A 22,201-nucleotide genomic window follows, 5' to 3' on the forward strand; every position below is an offset into this window, starting at 1 on the left:
CTTTTCTGTTCTATTCTGAGCAGGTAATATAACACAAGGCCAAAACATGAGTGTTCTAAATCCCAATTATTAATTGCAATTTTGTAATCAATGGAGTACACAACATGCAATTTAACTAGACAAAAGCAATGAGTCTACCCTGTATCTGCACCATTTTTTCTTACTATACCAACATTATACACACAAATGTTTATCTTGGGGACAATTTTTCCAGAGTCGATCAACCCTTCATCAAAGTGGTTTTCTTAAAAAAGATTTATCTGAATTCCCTTAGAAGATGGGCAGGGCTTAGTGGCTCAGAAACAATACAAAAAAAACCTAAAAACCAAAAAAACAAACAAACACACACCAAAAAACCCAAACAAAAACCAAAAAAACCCACCCCAACCAAGCAAAGGAACACACAAAGAACCCCCAAAGAACCAACCCTGCCCCCCCAAAAAGTAAAAAACCCAGAAAAAGCAAACTACATACTCATTTACATTATCATCTTTAACGAGGCTAATAAATGTAAACCGAAAGCTCACACATACCTACACAAACACACAAAATGCAGCATCCACCATCATGCAAAATGGCTTTCATAAACATAATGTATCATTTTGAAAAAGGCAAAGCACCAAGAACTCCAAAAAGTAAACCCAGTATGGCAGCCATGGTAAAAATTTGTAAAAAGCCTGGTGTCTTCTGGAAAAATATGAGCAACCCTACAACTACAGGACCAGAAAAAAGAGCAAACCAAACACATACAGAAAAACGCAGATCGCTCTGCAAGCAGCGAGGCAGTCTACATGCCTTACTGCTCAAAAAGCCAGGAAGAAGCAGAACTCAGAGCAGCACAAACTGGAGTATTCTCCCCACATCTATTATTTGTTCTGAAATTCTTTATAATAGCACTGGCCTCTTGCATGGAAAGTGTAGTCACAGGTATGGACGAGTGAAGGTCTACCCTGTAGGCTAAATCATGCCATTACTAACAGGAACCTATTCAAAATAAGGCAGTGCCAATATAATTTCTTGTGTTTGTAACAAAGAGGCCCCTGTAACTAGAAGCATATGGCTGAGGCTCTGCTTATGGTGATTCTCTACTTTGCTCAAATCAGATATTTCACATTAATCAACAAAAAGTTCAGTTGTACCAGGAAACAAAAAACACTAGGACATTTTTTTAAGCTAATGCAAATGTGAGCCCTGTGGAAAACTATGTGATCTGCCCAACACAGTGAATCAAAACATTGTGCTATTAGTACCAAATTAGGGTAACAAAATATTTAAAATAATTGCTTACATAACTATTGTAACAGCTGGAAAAGCAAATACTCGTTGTGTTCACCATGGAAATTAAGTTATCATCTAGCTTAGTTAATGTCTTGCTGAGACTTCTAAGCTTCTTACTTTTGTTTCCTCTTTAAAATATAATTAATATCTACACAGATATACAGTGCTATACGGTTACTGATCAGTCAGCTGTAGTCTAACAAAAAAAAACCAAAACCGTTGGGTTTTTAACATCTAAATTTAAAGTAGCTTCTTACTCAATTTCCCCAATAATTTATTCTTTTGGTAAAAGAAGATCTATTGCCACAGTGCAAAGTACCTTTTTTGAATTTAAAAAAATGAAAACACATATTAAAAATGCAGTTTGAATCTTACTCAAGAGCCTCTTTTACAACATGATATGTGTGTAATAGTTGTACTGCTACTACTACAGGTCTCTTGGAAGCAGCAGGCAGCTGAAAACACCTCATGGCAAGAATCAATACCACAATGACAGTCACCTATCGAATTCTGATTAGAAGACTTCAAACACACCACACCTCAAAATTACCACTCTGGCATTTAAATTTTGTGTATTGTTCTTTCACCTCAAAATACTTCAGTATGCTATAGAAGATTAAAAAAAAATTATTAGACCCATTCATTAAAATCCTAATTCTGCAGATTTCATAAACAGGTAACATTGCTTACAGTAATAACTTTGTCACGTGTCTAAACTGATAAGGCCTTCGTTCAACATTTTGCTGATGAAAGCTTCACATGTTTTAATTTTTAAAGACAGCACTTCTCTAAAGCAATCATGTCCATTGGGAGATAGAATGAGAAGAGCCTGTTTCTTTAAACTCAGGAAACCCCAGCAGTTTTCCTGGTTATTAAAACACACTTGTAAATACAATATGTATACACAGAGATAACTTGCAGCCCACAATAAAATTGCTTAATAAAGTAATTCTAAACACAGCTTATTTTGTGGGAAAAGAGAATTAGAGAAAGTATAATGCAGTATCAACAATTCCAAGATGAAAACAGTACTTCTACTGCTGGTATTTTTACTTCCTTTCCATTTCACAGGACACTTTTATCTCATTGATTCTGTCATTTCCCTGCCTACTTCCCCATAAAATGGATCTATTCAGCATATTCAGCATAGATCTATCCAGTCATCCTGGATCTTCTAAACAGAACAGTTACATACCAGCATCCCTCCCCAGACCAGGATCCTCTGTCCCACGAAATATCACCACTTCTAGAGCAGTAACACGCCAGTTTGCTTTTTGAATTTTACCAGTCTCTTTGGGAGGGTCTAACCCTTACCTCAATACTCAGCTAGGCAAGATCACATTTTGTACCCTATACATGTGGGTAGGGAGCGAGTACCTGTTCGTCTGAGACAAAACTTCTCAGTGTGTAGCCGATATCAGCGTTGCTTCCTTCCTCATAAGCACCCCCCCCCCCCCCCCCCCCCACTTCCACCCCCGACACAGATCTGAGAGCAGTGGAGGATGTTTGCAGCAAGCAAAGGGAACCTAAGTGGCCGCTGGTCTTGGAGCAAGAGGCAAACGGGGTGGCCAGCCGGCCTAGGGCACGCAGGGATACACGAAAAAGGGATGGAGTCAGGAGCAGTCGCCGCTGCCGAGGTGCTGCTCGGAGGCGCACGACACGATCGGCCGGAGGCTCGGCCACTGAGAACAACCCTGTCTGCGGGCAACACGGGCTTCAAGGGCAGCCCCAGCGGCGGCCGAGCAGCCTCAGCACGCACGCCGGGGAGCAGGGAGCCCCGCGGCCCCGGAGCTGCCCGGGCACGGCCCCGGCGCGGCCCCACGGTGCCCGAGGAGCGGCTCCCAGCCGCGGGCGGCTCCGCTCAGCCCCCGGCGGCGGCCCCGGCCCCGCGCCCGCCCCACGGCACCAGCAGGCCGCTCCGCTCCGCCGCGCCCCGCGCCCGCCTCGGGCGCAGCGAGGCCCGGGCGGCCCCCCCGCATGGCCCGTACCTCGGCTGAGATCGAGGGACACGTTCTCCTCGCCGCTGTCGTTCCGACCTGCGGGGACGGGGGGAGAGAAGCGCATTAGACGGGCGGGGAGGAAGAAGCCGGGGACAGGGAAGAGAAAGGGAGGAGAGGAGCGGGGGGCGCCGGCGGGCACCGTGGCGGTGCGGCCGCCGGCGGGGCGGCCCGCGGGACGCTCCTCACCTCGGATGCGGAGGTGCCTCAGCGAGCGGGCGCGGAGCGTCGCCGCCATGTTTGCGGCCCCGCAGCCACAACACCGGAAACCTCGCCCGCTCTCGCGAGGGGAGGCGCGCGGAGCCGCCGACGCGGAGGGCGCCCCCCCACCCCCCCCGGCACCTCCCCCCTCACCGCGGGGGCGGGGCGGGCGCGGCAGCGGCCTGGCGGCAGCGGTCGCTCCTCTTTCCCTTTTGTTTTTGTTTGTTTGCTTGGTTGGTTTTATTTTTGTTTTTGCTGTATTTTTGTTTGATTCTTTGTTTCTTTCTTTCTTTCGGGGTTTGCCCGACCGGTTTCTCGGCCTTGTGATGAGGTGGTAATTCACGTGGGTGCGGCGTGACCGTGGGCTTTGTACGCCGGATGTTTTCTGCTTTTTTAAAGCGTGAAGTAATTAAAAACAGGAAAAAAGGAACAGCTTTTCGTCGCTTGTTTGGTTTGTGCGTAGCGAGTCTCTCTGTAGGCTCAAGTGCTGATCTGCTTACTGCTTTTACATTTGAGAAACTTAGTTAATAAAATAAATCCAGTTAAAAATATTAAGAAAAGCAAAACAAAAACCCCAGTGTGGTAAAGAAGTCTCACTGCCAAAAACGGTTCACTGACATACTGGCTCCTCTTCAGGGAGAAGTTTAAATTAGCTGATAGCACCCCACGTCACACCCTGACGTTACTCTCGGACAGCCTTGGACAAGGCAAATCCTTGCTCTCTGACATCCAAAATTCTCTAAACCAAATCCAGCAAATAATTACAAAGTTGAAGTGTGGAAGTAGCCACCTGTATAAAAATACCTTCAGAAGCTTAGGTAACTTTTTTCATGTTTTCTAGTAAATTATTTTCCACTCTGAATTTTCCCTCTTCTCTTGAGGTCCTTCAATTCAGATACAGCATTACTGATAAAAATCTGGAGGTTTTGAGTATTCATGAATGGTAAATTTTATCTCAAAATTTTTACACTTACTGGTGCACTTGTAAAACATTAATACTGATTTAGGAGAGTAAAATAATTGGTAAGACAGAGTGGAAAAACTTTTTAACATATCAGTTAATGCCAGACATAGAAGAATCTTGTTATAATTATACCAAGTATACTTAAATTTAAAACATGATTTTCAAAAACTTTTGCATTGTGATTTTTAAATACGTTAAATATGAAGCTAATGTTTTGGAAGAACCAAAGATTCTTGAAATTAGAAGCTCTAAACAATAAAATCTCATCTGTTTGTAACACAGGAACAGGTTGAACTTCCTTGAGCAGGTTCATCAATGTGCCTCAGGGCTGTCCTGTAGGGTTTCATGTTCAGGAAACCCTTGACCTCCTGAAAATACCAAATTAACTGCTGATGGTGGTAGTAATACTGCATCCTATTTACTACAAATTCTGCTGTTGTGTAATTATTTTCACATAACTTTGACTCACCAGTAAATATTGGCACAGTCTGTATTGGATTTGAACTTGTAATCTCTATGTAAAGTGCTTTGGACACTCATGCTAAATGCTACTGCCATTCAGCACTTGCTTCTTCCTTAAGAGATGCAAAGTCTGGAAGACATGAGGTACTTCAAGAGAACCCAAACATTGTATTTCAACAAGGGAGAATAAGAAAGGAGTAATTTCTAAATCCCAGAGTACTCTTTTGCAGATCTTTTCCTGCAGAAACCCTTTAATAATCAGAATATTATATTTATTTTGGGGGCTTGAGTTTCCTGTGTCTTTTTCTCACTAATTATATTTGGATTCTGCAGGCTAAATTGAGGTTCTCTCTGATAATGACACATAAAAGAATGTCATAATATCAGTTATAACTGCTAGTCCACAAGGCTCTGTTAAAAGAAGTTTGAGGTACAAATAACATTTGCCACTACTGAAAAAAAAAAGGAGAAAGAACATTAGATTTTAAATTTTTCATTATGGAAAATGGAAAAGAGTGAGAATGCATTAACCTTAACTACCACTTAACTACCACAAAACAAACAAACAAACAAACCTAAAAACCCAACAGCCCTATACAAAAGGCTGCAAGGAAAGTCAGGGCCTTAAAATTTTGTGGTCATCACTGGCATGAGGAATTCTCACCCTAGGAGACAGAGAACATTTTTGGACCTGTTTTTGGAGCTTTTCCTCTGTTCTAGTTCTTCACTCAAATGTGGGGAAAGAATCACAAAGGTTTATTTAAAAAATTATAAAGTTTCCTTACCTGTCAAATTTTCTACACACTTTCATCAGCACTATTGCTCCTGAGTATGCAGAAGGGGAGAAATATAGAGGGGAAAAAATCTCTTTCTCCCTTTTGGAGGGGGAAAATTAATACCAAAGAGAAAATTAACTCTTTAACTTGGCTTGTGTGTTACAGATCCCAGCTGATCCAGTGTATGGCGGCCTCTTCTCTTTATTTTTTTGTCATTCAGCGTCTAAAACACAATAAATCAAATCACTATAAATCAAATCAAAGAAAAGATATATTAGTGGCCAACTGGGGAATCAGAATGCTTCAATTTAATTCTTCCTTTATCATTTTATGTGAAAGTATGAAGTTGAATTATCTATGTAGTTTAGTAAATCTCCAAAAGGAGACACAGGGACACACTGGGAAAGCAGAATTTCCTGTGAGCTGCTGGTGTATTTCCTTTCCCAACTGCAAAGCATGACTTATGAGACCACAACAATCCTCTAGTGTCACCTGGAGGTGTGCAGAGGCAGGTTGGTCTCAAAACCAGGGTAAAGTGTTTCTACATGTTCAAGTACGGGAAAGTGGCTTCTAAAACTTGAGTCACATTTCTGTATTTGCATGCGAAGGACTCAAAAAGAAACTGCTTTGTTCTTTCCTTTTCCAGTCACAAAATTGTTGCTTTTACCCTCTCATCTGTGGGACAGCTTTTTACACACTGAACAGGGGTATGCCATATACTGTAGAAGATACTACTATGTGGGCTATAGATCTTCAAGAATTAAAATCCAAAATAAAGATCAAAAAGGAAAGCTTTTCACTTGTTTGGGGTCAAATAAAGAAAGCTAGTGGCAGAGCCTTAACTGTCGGGAATCATTTAAACTCTGTGGAAATGTTGGAATTGGATGTGCCATGTACACCAGCTGCTGCCTGTCCATCGTATAAATGTAGAATAAAAAACATAAACTTGAATCAAACTATGCAGACAAGAAGATAACTTACTGAATTCAACTGAGCTACTGTGATTTGTAGCTGCAGAGCATTTTATCTTGTGCAAATGCACTTGCAATACTCTTCCTTAATTTGCAATATCATAAAATTGGCTATAAATAAATGATAAATACTGAATGACAATTGGACAAACAGGAAGAGAAGAAAATCTAGTGAATGGGAGCAAAAGGTTAAAACAGTCATCTCTTCTTTGCTATTTCTATACTGTTAGCAAGAGTTTTTGTAATCACTCTATTTGTTTAGTCATATTCTTGACATGAAGCCTATCAGACTGCCTAGAACATTATAAAACATGAGCTCTGGTTCTCTGCAGCTAAGAAATACTGTCAGTGGAGGTATAAAAAAAGGAAAAATATAATGAAACCATCACTGAATGAAGTATCTTAAAAGTGTATCTGATATTGATTTGTCCATATAATATTACAAAAATAATTTGACCTGATTTTTCCTATGTAAAAAAAAATCTCAGGCTGTAAAAATGTCTGTCCGTGCAGCAGATCAGAATCAGGTCAAGAAAGACACTGAGGTACTTGAGTGAGTCCAGAGAAGGGCAATTGAGCTAGGGAAGGGTCTGGAGTCCTATGAGGAGCAGCTGAGGGAGCTGGGGATGTTATTGTGGAGAAAAGGAGGCTCAGCAGAGACCTTATCACTCTCCACAGGTGCCTGACAGGGGGTGTATCTAGCATGGTGAGGACCAGTCTCTTCTCCCAGGCAACAAGACAAAAGGAAATGGCCTCAAGTTTCAGCAGGGGAGGTTTAGACTGGATAATAGGAAAGATTTCTTCACTGGCAAGTTGATCAGGCATTGGAACAGGGTACCCAGGGAATCACCATTCCTGGAGGTATTTAAGAGCTGTATAGACATGGTGTTTAGGGACATGCTGTAGTGGTGGACTTGGCAGTGCTGGGTTAACAGTTGGACTCAATGATTTTAGATGTCTTTTCCAACCTAAACAGTTTTGTCTAAGAATGGGTCCTGGTAGATTTTTGGTTTAGAAGTTCCACTGTTTCAGTCAAATGAATCCACCTCATCAGCACTTTTTTAGCAGCTGGACAAATGTATAGGATCAGATTAAATTATTGGCAGCTCTGAACAACCAGTGGTCATTCTGAAGCAAAACACAGGTCCTACAGCAGACCTTCACAATGCCTGACCCCTGGTTAAAGGGCAGCCATGCACTGGAATACTCAGACCTCCCTGTGCTTCACAGCTGGCATAAAGTGGTACAAGCGTGACAACGAATGTCACATCTCCAACCAGATACAGAGCAGTGTGTGGGAGGATGCAGCTGCAGCTCTGGGTTTGTCGGCCTGTTGGGCAACAGAAGGACCTGCTTGGGAGGGGATTGTGCTGCAAGATTGAAAAAACATCCTCTTCAGAGGATGTGAGGAAAGAAACAAGGGGGAAAGGGTGACCCCATTAGCTGCAGCTTAATCTCCATAAATCAAAGTCCTTTGATATGCTATTCTTGGGATTTGGTTCTATGTCCGTATAATACAACAACAAGCAGAAATGGGAAGCGTCGTAAGCGTCTTTCCTCCTGCGTGTAAGTTCACCTGATTCTTGGGAACAGAGTCTTTTTGCTGTGAGTTCTACCAGAGGATCTGAGAAAAATTCAGTGTGGCCAGAGTTGGGTTGAAAACCTAGCAGAATCTGGGATATTGGGAAGGGCAGAGGTCTTGAAACAGAATTGCAATGTGAAAGCAGGGATATTGCATTTTACATGCATCTGCTCCCTTGGGAATCCATCTGGCTCATGGGGTCACCTGAGGAGGGAAGTAGTGACATGGATATCCTGAAAAGATGAGCTGGGAGTTCTTTGGACAACCTTGCACTGGTCTTGAGCCAAAACTGTCTGATTCAGGCAATGTGACAGCAAAGGCCATCAAGGTCCAGTGCCCCAGGATGTTCCCTTTCAGAGTTTTAAGTGATGTATGGACGTAGTATGGATGCAGCTATGGGCTGCATCTGGTTGCAAGCAAGGTATGGGTTGCCAAACTGCCCAGACGAGCACAGTGCAGAGAGTAAGTCAAGCAAGGAAGACCTTAGTGGAAGCACTGTGTTTAAGTGGATGCTGAATATTTTTTTTGCTGAACTTTTGATCCATATGTTAGATGTTTTTGATTTGACCATTTTGGTCTCGTGTTTGCCAAACAGCTTGGAGAAAAACAAATAGGCAATTTGCAGTTGCTACTACTGGGCTTGCTTTTTGGGATGTGAGTGCTCTTCTGACTTACATGCTATATTCCTAATATATTCCTATGCTAACCTTTTCAAATAGAATTAACTAGGTGTAGTTCTACATAAATTGCTATGGAAAATGAGTTCTGTGGGCACTATTTTAAGTATCAGTAATATAGTTGGCAAAAAAAAAAGTAATAAAGTTTGCTATAAATAACTCCCCAATACCTAACAAATTTTTTAGCTCAGGAAATTTCTTTTTTTCTGAAATTGCTCTGATTTTGGAGACCATCATAATCTAAGTTGATTCACAAAGATAGTACCCTTAAATAAAGAAAGAAATAAAAGGTGTTAATAAAAATCAGAATTGATTGCAGTTGTTTGTAGTGTTACTATTTCTTCAGTACCCTATAATGGGAGAAATTTAAAAAATGAACATACAGTGCATAGCAGAAAATTAAGCAAGAGCAGCATTATCATACTAAAGCAATAACTATCAGTGGCAAAATAACAGAAGGTCAAGTGCTGCAACAAGTCTTCCTGATTAACTGGGCAGGTTGCTAACTAGATTGTTAATTAGTACAGCCTTAGGCACCCGTTCATGTGAGATTTTTCCCAGCATTCCACACTGTATAATCCTATTGAAGCTGTGAAAAGCAGCAGGTGTTTAGTTTGTGTATGGTTGGCATAATAATTACACCTGAGGAAAAGACTTTAACAAAACACAGCTGCTGTTTCTGTCCAAATAAACTCTGGTAATAGTGCTGAAACTCAATGTAAGGATAATTTATCATCTACTGATACAAAATCTATGTGGCAGGAGAAACTATTTTTGTAACTCATAGTCTTTTCTTAAAAACTGAAGAAGGGCATTCATGTTTTCTTTGGGCATTGGCTGACAAACACTGGCTAACATTTCAACAGCAATGCTGATACACATCTTGGTATCTATACTGAAATATTTGGATGTTGGAGATTCTCAGCAGCCAGTGCTGCCATTAGAGCATGCTTGAGTCTCTTACATGGCCAGTAGCAGAAGCAGAAAAAAGGCATGGGATAGAAAAGATTTTTTTAAAAGTTTAAACTGGCAGTTGTAAGATTTAGTTATATATAGCATCCCAACTTGAGTGCTAAAGAAAACTCCCACAAATACTGAGGGCAGAGGAAGGTATGTTTGATCTGATTTTTAGATGCTGTGGGACAAACAGCCTAGAACTCAAAGTACAAGAATTATAAATCTCCTCAGTGCCCGTTGAGTCTATAAACCTCTGCTGGTGTCACCCACAGAGTTAGGAATCTTGTGCAAAAAAAAAAAAAAGGCATTTTAAAAATGGAATAAAAATGAAAGTGCCGGGGCAGAAATGCAGAAGTAGGGGAACAGTTTAGAAGGATGACAAGAGAAAGGAACAAGGAAGCAGAAAAGCAAAGAACAGAATGCCATGGTCAGACGGTCAAGGAAAAGAGGAATAATTACGGGGAACAGGAAGTAATTGAGTATAAAAAAGTACAGAGAACATGTCAGGCATTGAAAAGGAGGTAATGAAAACCAAATATAGTTTTTTTTTTTGGATCAATACAGAAGAAGAAACTGGGCTTACCTGTGTGAGCTGGAAGGTGTGTGACAACATTGCCCAAGGCAGGAGAACGTGGAAGAAGCTGAGATGCAGGAGAAGGGAAGGGAGCTTGGCAGTGTGTCCCTTCTGTCAGCAGCAAAAATGGACGAGAGCCTTGTATTGTGTGTCTGTGTTTTGTGTACATTTTCCACCTGAAGCACACCCACACGTAAATGAAGGATCAGGCAGATTTTTCTGTTAAGAACTTGAAAATCAGGAATCAGGCCAAAGAAAAAAAAAGTTTTAAAAAGCAGGGAAAAAAGCCAGTGCTAATTTTTCTTTTCTTTGCCTGTCTCATGATTCCTGAGCAGTAGGATTTTGTGCTATTACTGAAGTAATGCAAATCGTATAATATTTCTTAAAACCCTTGGTATCCATCTAATTAGCCTTTCATTCATGTTTGTGTTGATATTTTGCATACTTACTTTCTGCCTTGTAGTGAGTATTTTAAATTCAAGCAATATTTACGTGTCTGTGTGTTAAAAGATACACAGTGTCCCATATTCTTTGTAGCAAGGCCCACAATATAAAAAGCCTCCAGCAATAAACTTTATACATTTATTAACATCTTAATCTTCTTCTCTCTAAGTGCTTTCAAAGGAGGCAAATAAAAATGATTTACCAAATTCTATGTATATTCAGGAGTCATCTACCTAGAATGAAACACAGAGAAGGAAAACTGTGAGATCATTGTACTTTGCTGCACCCGGGGGACTGGGGGCTACCACACTGCTGCTCAGCACAAGGTTAGAACATGAGTTAGGGGGTGTTCTGCAGTACTATGGCTAATCAGAGTGGCATTGAAATTGTTCCCAAGTTGCTGGGGTTCTGGAAATTGCTTAAGATGACCCTTCATCTGCACTACAGCCTTATTTCTTAGCCAGGCTAAGCAGTCAGGGTGGAGGGTCTGTAGGGTTATGCTGCTATCCTGACTGAATTGCTTCTTATAGATAAGTTGGCTCTTTCAGAACTAGTTTAGATGTCTCAGCCCTGGGACCAGGCTATAACAGACCATATACACATAAAGGTTTAATTCTGGCGAGAGCCATAGACATCACTCAAAACCATACCAACAAACTGCCTGTCAACATGGAGCTGCAAGATAGCAACTGGTATAAAGTGTAATAATGTGCACCACTAACTTCTACTATTCATCCTCACTTTTTATTAAGTTTCTCAATATAGCCTAACCTATTATTTACATAAAATTTTAATTACTATTTCCTATTTACTCACCTTTTTATTACTGTAGACATATTTAAAATCTAATTTTCTTTTATGACAAGGTAACCCACCTTTTTGATCAAGAGAAGCCAGTTGATATAATCTTTTTGGATTTCAGCAAAGCTTTTGATACACTCGCAGGAGCCTTCAGGACAAAATTTACAGCCCATAGCTGGATAAACATATACTGTGATGGGTGAGCAGCTGGCTCATGGGTGGGGCACAAAGGGTTACAGTGACCAGGATGACATCAGGTTACAGTGACAGGTGAGATCAGACATGTCACTAGTGACATGGTGATCTGTCACTAGTGGGGTTCCACAGGGCTCTATCCTCAGCCCTCTGCTCTTCAACATCTTCAGAAATGACTTGGACACAGGACTGGATGGATACTAAGCAAGTCTGCAGATGATACAAAACTGGGAGGAGCTGTTGACTCCCTCCAAAGCAGAGAGGATTCTGTACCTGAGAAGGGGCAACCCTGAATGTATGGACAAACTGGGAATGAGGTGCTGGAAAGCAGCACTGCAGAAAGGTGTCCTGGCCAGTGGTGAGTTGAACACGAGCCAGCAGTGCCCTGGCAGCCAGGAGGGCCAGCCCTGTCCTGGGGGCATCCGGCACAGCATCAACAGCCAGGCAAGGGAGGGGATTGTCCTGCTCTGCTCTGCACTGGGGCGGCCTCACCTCGAGTGCTGGGGGCAGCTTTGGGTGCCACAGTGTAAGAAAGACATGAAACTATTAGAGAGTGTTCAACGGAGGGCAACAAGGGTGGTCAAGTGTCTGGAGGGGAAGCTTTATGAGAAGTTGCTGAGGTCACTTGGTCTGTTCAGCCAGGACAAGAGGATACTGAGGGGAGACCTCACTGCAGTTACAGCTTCCTCATGAATGGAAGCAAAGGGCCAGGCACTGATCTCTTCTCTGTGGTGACCAGTGACAGAACCTGTGGGAATGGCCTAAAGATGAATCAGAGGAGATTTAAAAGTTAGGAAAAGTTGAGCAGAAGTTGGTTGAGCACTGGAACAGGCTCCCCAGAGAAGTGGTCACAGCACCAAGTCTGCCAGAAATCAAGAAGCATTTGGAGAGTCTGTAATTCTGTAGTCTATTTACAGTATAAATTTTGCATGCTAATACTTTTTAAACACAAGATGATGTCTCTCTTGTCTTTCTATTTAACCATAAGCAGAGGCAAAGAACAGGAAGATAAAATAGTGGGAGTCCTCATCTAGAAAAGTACAAAAATTTTAATTTAGCTTCAGTGGTTTGATTTGATATCCAGGATTAATGGATATGTGCCACAAATTGTTCTCTGTTTGTGCCTTCCTTTCATACATTAAAATGGGGATAAAATGTTTTCCTCTCTCACAAGATAAATCCATTCCTATTCAAGAGAATGTGAGATACCATTGTGATGAATGCCATGAGAAACTAATAATTCTGGGTGCAGCATAAGCTTGGGAAGATCTGCACTAAATGAAGGAGTGGCCAGAAACGGAATGAGCAGGGCTGAACAACTGCCCTTTCTATTCGTTCTCATCCAGCCCATGCACTAAATGAGGCGGGGATCCTGTGGAAAAAAGTACTGAGCCATCATGTAATTATAGACTGTGCACACAGTTAACGGCGAATCCACACGAGGAGTCAGAACAGAGGCTGTGCAAATACAAACACATCTATTGACTCTCCTAGCACTTCAGTTCTTTTCACTACATGCAAAAGCTTTTATGTGCCGGATGGTCTGGGGCTGCTGTACAGAAATCATAAAGGTGCCCTTTTATGGGTCCATTAGTTTTCTCAGAATTTGCCTTAATATATGCATGAAGTATACTCACACGGAACAGATGCACACATTCCTATGCACACATGTGCTTACAACAGTGTCTGCTGTAGAGTAATGCAGTGGTCAGGGGTGTTGTAATTCACACAGAGAATCTACATTCCACCCCTGAATTTCCATGCTTTTACTAAAGTACTGATCTTTCCAGTTGAGAATGGATTATGCAAAGGGATCACACATAGAAAAAATTTTGTTATGACTGTTAGAGGAGTAGTCAGGGGATCTGCAATTATGTGGATCGAGAATATAAACCTCTTACACAGGAATGTGCAGGAGATCAGCTGCATTCCTTCAGTCCAGAGCCTGCGGTAACAGCAGAGAAATGTTATAAAGCTACTAAATTAGAGAAGTCTTTTTTGCCCTCCCAGTTTTGGTTTTGCTTAGCCTGTTTACTGGGATACCACAGAGGTACAACACAGATGGAAACCAACTCTGTTTACCCTAACTAGGATGTTCATGCTGAAACCTAATTTTTATGTCAATATTTTGATGTTTTCACTGCTGACTGTTTTAGCAGGCACAGCCAAATACTGCAGGATTATAGACTGAATTTGGAGGTTGAAAACTATCAAGTGAAGAGCTTTCCTTTTCTCTCTTTGTGTCTTTTAAAAGATACTAGAATAAATTACAGGTGAGAATCCCTTAGAATATAGACTGCCTAACAATAGATTTTCCTGTCTGGAAGATTTTCTGCTTACATTTCACTTTCTGGGTAGCAATTACTAACAAATGCCATGTTGCATTTGTGCAGCCTTTGCAACAATAAAAAAGTTGATTTTTACTCTGTTAGCTGCTCTGTGATAATTTTCAGAAGTTACTGTTCAGCTACTGTTGCTCTATTTTGACAGAAGACAGTGTACCCACATTTCTTGTTAAGCAAATGTTTATTAATAAGAAATACTTTTATTCAGAAGAATAGAAAAAAAGCATCCTACATTGCTAAATGTTTAAAGATCCAATGCCAGTAATTTTTCAATAAGTAGTACTTTAAAAGTTCATTTTAACACCCCGCAGCAATCACATTATATTTGATTTGAACAAGCAATGAATACAGTTTTAGCCATAAATATATTTATTTATTTTCATTATTTAATGTATCATATGACCAATTTAGTCAGTCTTATTGATACAGAATTGCAATGCCTACACACATTACCACTAACAACATGGAAGAACTATGTAGTTGTGTAGATGCCTGCATGCCCACACAGTTCTCTGGCATATCACTAATTTAATGCAGACAGCCTCTTGAATGCCACTGAAATATAAATAATCCATTGGGGTGACAGTCAAATAGTCACACATATTCATTACACTTAATATGCTTGGTCATGTTTTATATTTGGGTGCTGCAGCTGATGTTTACACATAAAATTGGTATTTGATTCCCGGATGCTGGTTGAATAGCAAATAGATAAGAGAAATAACAAATAGAAAGAGAAAGTCAGGTTGCATATAGCTTTTCAGTATACTATCAGTGATTTTACATACAGTACAAAATAGCTTATAGGCCACTATCTCTTAATTTTGTTTGATATCCCCACTGCATTATGCCTCCTTTGAGATTTACTGTGCTTTGAAGTAGCAGTAAAAGACACTTTTAGAAGATGGAATCTCAGCTTCACTGAAGGTGAGACCAAAAGTCACTGACTTAACATTTTTTATGTTTATGAACTAAACTGGTTGTTTTGCACAATGTGCCTGACTTCCCTTCAGCATTGTGCGAGACTCGTTCATCAAAAGGAGCTGCTTCCACTGATCCCGCCAAATTGGTTGTTACAGGTTTTTGATTAATTTGCACTACAGGAAAAGCAATAGATGTTCCATTTTTTGCACACGCTCATCCTCTTTATTGGGAGCTTACTGTAAATATCTTTTGATTTCCAGTGACTTCTGATACATAAGGGTAAAGTGATACTTATCATTAAGAGTTACCTGTTGACTTTGCTTTTATTTGCAACTTGGTCATTCAGACAACAGCATCAAAAATGAACTTTAGGAATAAATGTTATTTCTACAATGGATAAGCATGGAAATACTGAGTTCTGTACTCTTTCTTAGCCAAATCTAGTAGTAAGCTACAATACTTCAAAAAAAAGGACATTATCAAAATAGAGTGATAAATATACCTATATATTTAGTCTAGAAGTAATTTCCAAACAGTTTATCATCAGTTTATAGCTTATAATACCTATATTACTATAATGACAACTTATCTTCAAACTAAACAGAAATCAAATCTTAACCTAAATGTTCTGAGTATATTTTGAGCAATACTACAGTATAAAGTAGAACACTATACTCTAAAGTAGACTTCAGATAAATCTTAGAGAATGATGTTCTATCATTTGTACAACATGGAAAAACTGACTTTTGAAATAATGGAACATGGCTGCATATGTCAGTGTGGCTAACACTATTGCAGTTGGAATGGCAGGTCAGTGATGTATTGTCTTCTCTGATGCCCACTTTTGATTTCTTCTTTTTTTCCCAACAGGATGTTATCACCACTTACCAATTTTATTTTTTTTTTTTAATACTGTCCTACCCAGAGTGGCTGTCTTTGGTGCTTAACAGGTGAAAGCCAGACCCTTCTAGACCCTTCACAGATGTGAACTGGCCTCTTTGGGAATAGATAATTAGAGATGTGTTTCTACATGGATTGTAAGAAATGTGGAAAGGAAGTAAAAAATTATAACCCTAACTTTTGCTTATATTCCCCCAATTTTAAATGCTCAGATAAATGGGAATAAAAAGCATTGGAGGATAAAAGGCTGCAATCCCCAAAAATGTTAATTGTACATTTAAAAGAGACACCAATCAACTTGCAATCAGCATTTGTGACTCTTCTTGCTTTCACAAGTGGGATTCCAAACTAGAGTTTGATCTTCAATGAAGTTGTTATTTCAAGAGCATGCAGCATCAGAGTCATTATCATAGATGCAGTCTGAAATGGAAATAAAATGCAAAACTATTAATTATATAAATATTAATATTGTGTAGTACTTCAACACAAAGATAAAGTTATTTATTGTAATTGAATAGAAATGAAGTATTGTTCCAAATGTTCAACATACCGTCACCAATATCGTCATAAATCTCTCCATCACTGTAAATTAAAAAAGACAAATAGTATATTTAAAAGTTGAGACATCAGAAATGTATTAAAAAATACAGTAGCATTATAGTGCAGGCAATCTATCAAATAATTAACTTACTAATTAGGAAAATACAACCTTTGTGGTAACAGAACAATGTTGAGCAAGATGGTCAGTCAAAATATTTTCAGGGAAGGGTAGACTTTGATACATTTCTTTCTAACATGAAAGGGATGCTTTATTAAAAGTTGGTTTTATTTATTGCATTTTTACATAGATATTTTCATAGAGTAATTTCCATAAAGAAGTTAAATACATAATTCTTTTAAAAAAATGGTTACCAGAAAAATTGAACTAAAAAACCCAATTACTATGCCCTTTAAATTATTTTTGTTTCTTTACTCAGAAATTACATAGTAGTTTTGGAGGTGCTACTTTTTAGATAATGAATTTAGATGATGTCTATTAAAAAATTCATGCTCCACGAATAGGAATTTTAAAATAAGTGACTTAGCTATATGAACAGGCCCATGGAAGACATTAAAACTGTTTATACATATAATTCAAATATGTGTGTGAGTGTTAAATGCCTCTAAATTCTAAATGTGACAATTCTAAAAGTGACATTTGATTTGATATTTAAGGGTCTAATATGAAATGCCTCTTGAAGGAAATGTAGAGGCTTTGTCTGACAAGAGCTTTGGATCAGAACCAAAATGCTGAGCTCCATGCAGTTACTGGGAGCAGCACTGAGCCAAATCTCTATCCCACTAAGACTGGTGTCTGAACAAACCTAAAGAAAATTTAGTCCATTTTAGTTAAACATTTGGAAAAGGCATCAGTACACCTAACCACATTAACTTGCTGTTCAGTAATAATGTCTAGTACAAATAATGCTTAATTTATGTGATTTTTCATGGTTTAACCAGAGTTTATGGTTAAGCAATGAGGAATGAAGCTCTGGCAAATTTCCTGCATGGATGTATGTGTTTAATTTTTGACAGACCCTAACTCCTTAAAAATAACTCAATTTTCAAGTTTAGAATGACAGACTAAAATAATTATATTTCACTTTTTTTACTAGAACATTTAGAACAAAATTAAGTGTTACATCAAATTTTTCAAAACAATCGCTTTATACTTACTTCTGAACTAAATTGCTTCTCAGAACATAACCATCTGTAAAAGTGAAATATAGATGTATTTAAGTTAAATTGAAATAGTCATTATTGCCTTTGTAGCTAGCACTAATGAAATGCAGTTTTTCTCTTTTATATACTTCAGACAGAAAGACATAATAGATGGAAAACAATGTACAATGGGCACCTAGTTGATGAAGATGTTGTTATGTGCAATGTTTTGCTTATTCTTATTTGCCTACTTAAATAGTAATAGAGGTTATGCAAGATTAGGTTTTTGTCTTGTATTTCAGTTCCTTGATTGCATGAGAGGGATGTGAGACCATAGTTATTAACAAAAACTATAGCACAAAAATGCAGTATAGTAATAACAACATAATAATATTTGCAGTAATATTAAGTAACAGAAATATTTAGAGTTTAATATAATAAAAAAATTATTTCAGGATGTGTACTCAAATTAAATATCATTACATGTAATTGTTTAAAATTTTAACTGTAACATTAATAAGACCAATAATGGAAATAATAATGGAAATACCCCAGAAAAGCTACTGACTACTACTCAATTAGTGTAGTGCATTATTAATGAAATCAGATAAAATTACACAAACTCTTTTTTAATGTATATAATTTCTTTCAAAAAAATTCTTGTCTTTGGTGAGAGTTATCTACTCAAATACTTTTCAATTGGTATAATGAATAAAAAAAAAAGAGAGAGCTGTAACAGTAATTACATGTTTGTATCTAAACACTAGTAAGCTGGTACAAAATTAGGAGAGTTCTAAAGAATAAATGTGATCTTGTCTTGTATTTGAAATTACTATGTAAATTTCTATCTTTTAATCATTAGGAGTGTCTATTCAGGATGTCTTAGCTCAGTTGTCTTTCCCCAGTTTTTAGTTTCAGGATTAAAGACATAGAAATTGATTTTTAAAATTTTTTTAAGACATTGTATTTTCAAAATTATTTTTAGGGCAGTCCAATATATTCCATTGACTCTTGAAGTCTCCAGGAAATAATTTAAAACAGTCTGGCTAATCTAAGCTTCTCTACTTGTTCATATAATTTTCTCAAGTGAAATACATGAAAGCAAAGTTTCTTTGCTCATAGTCATGGCATACAAACACAGTGTTCTTGGAAGTCAAATGCATGTGACAGTGCTTCTACCATTGCAAAACATTATCTAGGTTCTTCTGATGATTACTAGCCCTCGAATATGTGGGAGATATAAGCACTGCTGGTCTCACACTCTTTCAGATTTACTAAAGTTACGTGTCTAAAGTTTCAGTTTCTAAATAATTTATAAATTTTTTTATGGCGCTTCCAAATAAGGAAGACGCCAGCAGGTCAGGACATTCCATGTTGATTACTTAGCAGGCACTGAAAGCTATAACACATTGTGCCAGCTGCTGACTGAAAATGTAAAGGAAGCTCAGAGAGGTCAAAAATTAAACTTCAGGCCACTGAAGTCCATTTATGTCCTAATGATTAGGCAAAATTTATGAAGCTAAATTGAAAGCTTTTGTGCATTTCAAAATGTGTGAGTTCAGACCAAGAAGGAATTTGAGATGGTAGATGAAAATCAGTTCCTTGTTTCACTTCTGACATTTCAAATAATTACATAACATTTAAAATAAGCCATAGCAGAATATGTTCCTAAGATCATCAGCCCTTGCTTAAAAAGGTGAGAACACATTGAAATATAAATTGTGGTTTTGTTTAATTGTTGGCTTGAAACTATGGAAGTGCTTTGTAAGTTAATGATTAAATCAATGAATTCATGTGCAAGAAAATAACACAGCCATCTTTAGCTGTGGATTTTCAGTCTACCTGGTCTTCAGAAGGTAAAATCATAGCTTTAAAATCTAAGGAACCAGAACAACTAGAGCAAATAAACAAAACTGTCATGCACTTAATTAAAGTAGGATTCAAACTTTGCTAACTAATGTGTAAATTCACTGGGATCTATTCAGAGGTTTTCAGGGAGGATATTTTTATTTGTTTTGCTCTTTTATGCATAGCAAAGCAGTAGCTCCTGTCATTATTTGAAAGGCTTTGAAGACTATGAGAGGAAAACAGCCAACATGAACTACTTTCTACTTTGTTATTAGCTTGATTCAAAAAATGCGGCTTTGAAAGTTGGTTTTTTTTTGGGAAGTGGCTCTACTAGTGCAATCCATATTTTGAAAAACATATGTGTTGTTATGCAAGAAATTCTTCCTCTCCCTGCAGGCCTGCCAGGAAGAAGGCTATACTCCAGACTGTAACAGTTGAATACAGGAGGGAAAAAATAAAAGGAAGGTGGCTGAATCCTCTTCAGAGGTTTATAGCATTGGACTGTCTTCTACACAGGTCAGAGGAAAGGAAAAGGAAAGGTGAGCAGGAGGATACTGCTACTTTGAAAGTAGGTTGTTCCAGAACAAAGTGAATTTTCACTAGGAGAATTGGAAAGTGTTGCAACAGAAGCTCATTAAGAAATTGAAACCATCAGGAGATGGTTTCAGACTTCTCCAAAAATTCAAAAATTTCTGCCAGTGCAAACCTTGGCCAAGGATTTCAAAGAAACACTGAAAGCCCTCGTGCAGCTCCCAGAACAAACAGACATGCCAGCAAGGACATATGCCTTGGATTAGCTGGGAGATGGGGGGAAAACTCCAGAGCAATGTTCCCCCCGGCCTGTTGAAAAGATTAAACTGCATCTCTTCCAAAGTAAGAATATTCATATTAATTTTCTCTTGGATTCAATCAATGGGCTACTGCTATCCAGAGGTGCAGCAAGGACTTTACTTTTACTAGACTCAATGGGCTATCATAGCTACATTCCTTTGGCATAGGGGGAGAGACAGAAGCAAGAAAAGCATCTGCTGATCCTAGCTGCAAAGAAAAACTTCATAAAAAAAGGTCATTTTTTTTCTAATACTTAGTATATCTTGTCCATTGGAAGTGGTTTGGATTTTTTTAAGGCAAGCCAGTGTTAAAAGATAACACCAATCTGCCTCTTGTCAATCACTAGGCAAAGTATGCCTCAGTCAACCAGGGAAGAGAGGTTTTACACATCCAACTCAACCATTCTGTGACAATTTGATATGTATGACAGTTTTTTAACAACTTACATTTTCCTTCTTCGTTCCTGCAGAGGACCTTGGTATCATCTGTACTTTCAATAATGGCAAGAGATTCCCCTGGTTTAATTTGTAAGTCTTTATATCCCCATCTTTTCTGCGATAAATCCTGGACTGTGGTTGCAGAGTAAAGAACTTTTATTTCACCATCAAACTGAAAAGGAGAAAAAACATCCCCAAACCACGATTAAAACCCATTAGTGTTTTTCCATTAATATTCCAATTTATTACTAATTTTTTTTTTAAATTAACAAATATTTGTATTTGCTACAATATGTGTATGTGCCCGTACTTGCCATTTGGACTTAGAGATGCTCAGATCACTATTTATGCATGTAGTACTACTTTCCCTTTCAAAAGCAAGTTATGGGGAGCAAATTAAAAGATTCTATACAGATACTTTGTTTTTATATTTTATGTGAAGTAAACACTTTGAACAAAACTTACTTTGAACTTTTTTCGAAACTCTTTCTCTTCTTTTTCCATCTTCTTGAGCTTTTGTGCATCTTTTTCATCTGACTTAGGTTTTCCAAAGCTTCCTGATTTTGATGAACTTAATCAAGAAATTACAGATAAAACAAAATTAGGAACACATCAGAGGTATTGGCATGCTTTCTGATAATTTTGGTGAAAATGCATTTGTCTTCATGTGTCTTTATCACGTTTTCGTTCCTCTGAAAAACTAATATTGAGAATACAATACAGACTTCACTTCAAAATAAGTAAAAAAGTTGGGGCTGTCTTTCCTACTTCTGTTCTGATATTTGTGTATCTATCACATAAGTGAATATCAAAAATGAATTTAAAGTATCTATCTACTAAGACACTTTAGAATCTCTCAGTAAGGAGCAGTTTTTGTGAACCTTTGGGTAATAAGCTGAATGACATGTCACACTGTGGAGGCAGCTGGAACATCTTAGTCTTGTGTGTGCTAGACCTATGTGCCTGCAGACTTTGCTACACCAGGGAATCTGCATTACATGATCTATTTCAAGTTCTGTTGTTTTTTGCACATCCGTGATAGCACTGACTTTTGCCAAAGACCGTGGAAGGGTTTCAGCCCTAACTGTCCTTTCTGATGATGCACCTGGGAATGTAAAGTGTGACCCTACTTTTTGATCCTTGATGATCTCAGCAGGATCACAGTTTCATTGATGATGAATGTGTGTGTGTGTGTGACCTACCCTAGATTTGGCTTAGAAGGACCACATATTTTCCTTTGGATACACAGTCCAAAGAGATCTCTCTCTTTTTATATCTCCAGACTACATTATTGTAGTGCATTGTCACTCCACCTGTGTGGAGTAAGTGACAATAG

General features: G+C 38.7%; 2 protein-coding genes across 4 annotated transcripts in view; both read right to left on the bottom strand.

Annotated features, from left to right (window-relative positions):
* The window catches only part of RICTOR (RPTOR independent companion of MTOR complex 2), a 75,553-nt gene extending 71,946 nt beyond the window's left edge, over positions 1–3,607 (bottom strand). Inside the window, exons 1-2 of the mRNA XM_038125777.1 lie at positions 3,465–3,607; positions 3,267–3,314 (exon numbers count right to left, since the gene is read on the bottom strand). Of these exons, the coding sequence (XP_037981705.1) occupies positions 3,267–3,314; positions 3,465–3,513 (97 nt within the window). The 5' untranslated portion in view covers positions 3,514–3,607. The remainder of the gene's footprint in view (positions 1–3,266; positions 3,315–3,464) is intronic.
* A 10,779-nt stretch (positions 3,608–14,386) lies between these two features.
* The window catches only part of FYB1 (FYN binding protein 1), a 45,151-nt gene continuing 37,336 nt past the window's right edge, over positions 14,387–22,201 (bottom strand). For all 3 annotated transcript variants that reach the window (XM_038124622.1, XM_038124624.1, XM_038124623.1), the window contains 5 exons: positions 21,331–21,436; positions 20,875–21,037; positions 17,765–17,798; positions 16,599–16,630; positions 14,387–16,468 (listed from right to left, as the gene is read on the bottom strand). In XM_038124622.1, coding sequence (XP_037980550.1) covers positions 16,428–16,468; positions 16,599–16,630; positions 17,765–17,798; positions 20,875–21,037; positions 21,331–21,436 — 376 coding nt within the window. In that variant the 3' untranslated portion in view covers positions 14,387–16,427. The remainder of the gene's footprint in view (positions 16,469–16,598; positions 16,631–17,764; positions 17,799–20,874; positions 21,038–21,330; positions 21,437–22,201) is intronic.

This window comes from Motacilla alba, chromosome Z (genome assembly GCF_015832195.1).
Source record: "Motacilla alba alba isolate MOTALB_02 chromosome Z, Motacilla_alba_V1.0_pri, whole genome shotgun sequence".
NCBI lineage: Eukaryota > Metazoa > Chordata > Aves > Passeriformes > Motacillidae > Motacilla > Motacilla alba.